Below are 2351 nucleotides of genomic sequence, written 5' to 3'. Positions count from 1 at the left end.
TAGGGGGGGAAAAAAAAACTTAACGTTTTTGCTCAGAATTTGTTTTTAATCCCTGCATGATTTTAGTCATGTATGATAAATATCAAATAGCCTCCGTTATAGCTTGACTACAAGTTTAAAAACAACGCTGCAATTGTTATAATTAAGGAAATTAAACTTACCATCATGAAATGTGTCTACAGGCGATAATGCCAAAAAGAAAGAGAAACATCGGAAAATAGGCATATTTTATTCAAGACAATATTATATGACATCAACATGCATTTATCATTCTTACAATCACCGCCAGAATGTCCAACTTCACCATGATGAACTTAAAATTGGGTTCTATTATTTTTCCTCAACAGTTCTCCTCACAAAACGAAATTAATTTCAAACACAAATTTGATAAGAACTTATAAGTTGAACTAATAATTTGAAATTATTAGCAACACCCAAATAACAGCAAAGCTAATGTTTTCTGTTAGTTTAAGCCCAAACTAAGAAAAGTAAAACCAAACTTTGTGGCAATAATTAAGACCAAACTGAACATGTGGTGTGTTTATGGTGCATGTCGGCAATGTTGTCTCGGCGGGGGCGGGGCGTGGTAGAGGTGGGGCTTACGTAGACGATATTATCGGATATCGCGATATTTTTAAAGGCGATTATTGATAAGATATTTTTGACATGTCGCCCAGCCCTAATGCTGGGAGAAAAAAAACATACATTTGCAGAATGAAATGTGTTCGATTTTACTCATCCACCCTCTTTCTATCTGTCTTTTGTCGCACAGTTCTGCAAAGCGTATCAAATGCATGGAGGATGAGGTGGACAGCCCGGGAGAGGAGTCCTACTACCCAGGTCAGGGACGCTCGCCTGGAAGCGGCAGCCAAGCCAGCAGCTGGCATGAAGTAGAGCCAGGTAACCGTCCACCCTGAAAGCCAGCCTCCCACGGCGCTCACACACACACACATACATATTCACACTCTCACACACTGTGGGGTTGTGCGGGTGGAGAGCGAGTTATCGGATGTGCTGTGTGTGTGTGTGTGTGTGTGCGCATCCTGTGCTGTGCGCTGGTTGTGGGATGGCAACAGCTGTGTGGGGATTATTTCTGTTTCTTCTTCTGTTTTTTTGGGGGGTTTCAGCATCTCTGATCCGTCTCTCCGGGTATGACATTTAGAGATGGCACCCTCTAACTCAAATGGCACCTCATTTGTTTTTCTTTCCGAAAGATTTCCGCCATCAGTCCATCTCAGACGTTAACCGTAGATGGCTTGTAGATACAGACTCATTTAACTTCATATCCATGTGTCTACTAATGATGCTAACAATGTACGAAGGGTCCCGTATGCATGTGGGTTTGAGTGCTGAATCATCCTGGAGTGTGTACGTGTGTCCTGTGAACCTCGCCGCATTGCCACAGAGCACAGATGACTGTAAGTCTGTCCCGCTCCCAAGCGTCTTCAATCAAGTCTCGCATGCCCTCGATATTAGAAATAGATGCCGCATAGTGGACAGAGATAGAGAGGAAACACACGTTGCATATTACTGCCAGATCAGGACAGAGCTCCAGCAGGGAATCATTCAGATTCCAGTTCCACTTAAAGGTTCTAGTTCATTAATGATTCGTTTAATGATTCTTTTAGTACTTTTGATAAGTTCCAACAGGTGTTTAGTACCAGTGTTAGAGAGTCAGAAAAGGTTTGTCAGACTGATTCAAGTCAAGGAATCAGTTTTTACACTTTCCACAGATTTTTAGAGGAAATATGTGAAATTCCAAACATGTAAATGGATTTTAACATGATGAATGTAGTTAAAAATCTAATATTTAAATATTGGGAAATTTGTATGCTATATTATAGAATATTTTTTTATTTATATCAATAATATACGTTATTATTAAATATTATTTAATGTATTATTTTATATAATATTACACTTTATGATTTATTATATGTTATTATTTCACATGAATATTATATTTCATATTTGAATGTAATGTTGTATTGATTGTTTTTTTATATTTCATAAAAATTCACAGGGCTTTCTGTGGAGTTAGTGCAGACCTGCTCATGACTGTTTCTGTCATATAATTTATAAAAGTAATTCATTCATAATTCAGTTCAGACTACAAATTATGTCATTTCTACAATAGAATTTATTGTAAATTCAGAGTCTCAAGAGTGGCAGAAAAAAACACCATCAAAGTTTTTTAGTCACAACCCAAATGTAATGTTCATAAACAAATGTCATAAAATAATTTGAGTTCCAGTTTTTAATTGTCAGTATTTCAATCTTTTTTCTTTATCTTATATTACTGTATATCTATTCTATAATAGAATGAATATATATATATATATATATATATA

General features: G+C 36.6%; 1 protein-coding gene across 1 annotated transcript in view; it reads left to right on the top strand.

Moving 5' to 3' along the window:
- The window catches only part of LOC107728529 (nuclear factor 1 A-type), a gene marked incomplete at its 3' end in the record, with an annotated part of 146372 nt that extends 145472 nt beyond the window's left edge, over positions 1 to 900 (top strand). The window contains exon 6 of the mRNA XM_016538732.1: positions 773 to 900. Within this exon, the coding sequence (XP_016394218.1) occupies positions 773 to 900 (128 nt within the window). The remainder of the gene's footprint in view (positions 1 to 772) is intronic.
- Between the last annotated feature and the right edge of the window lie 1451 nt (positions 901 to 2351).

This window comes from Sinocyclocheilus rhinocerous, unplaced genomic scaffold, assembly GCF_001515625.1.
Source record: "Sinocyclocheilus rhinocerous isolate Xijiao unplaced genomic scaffold, SAMN03320098_v1.1 scaffold1238, whole genome shotgun sequence".
In the NCBI taxonomy this organism is placed as follows: Eukaryota; Metazoa; Chordata; class Actinopteri; order Cypriniformes; family Cyprinidae; genus Sinocyclocheilus; species Sinocyclocheilus rhinocerous.
Note: the sequence above shows the minus strand (reverse complement) of the source record. Positions and strands in the feature narration are given on the sequence as shown.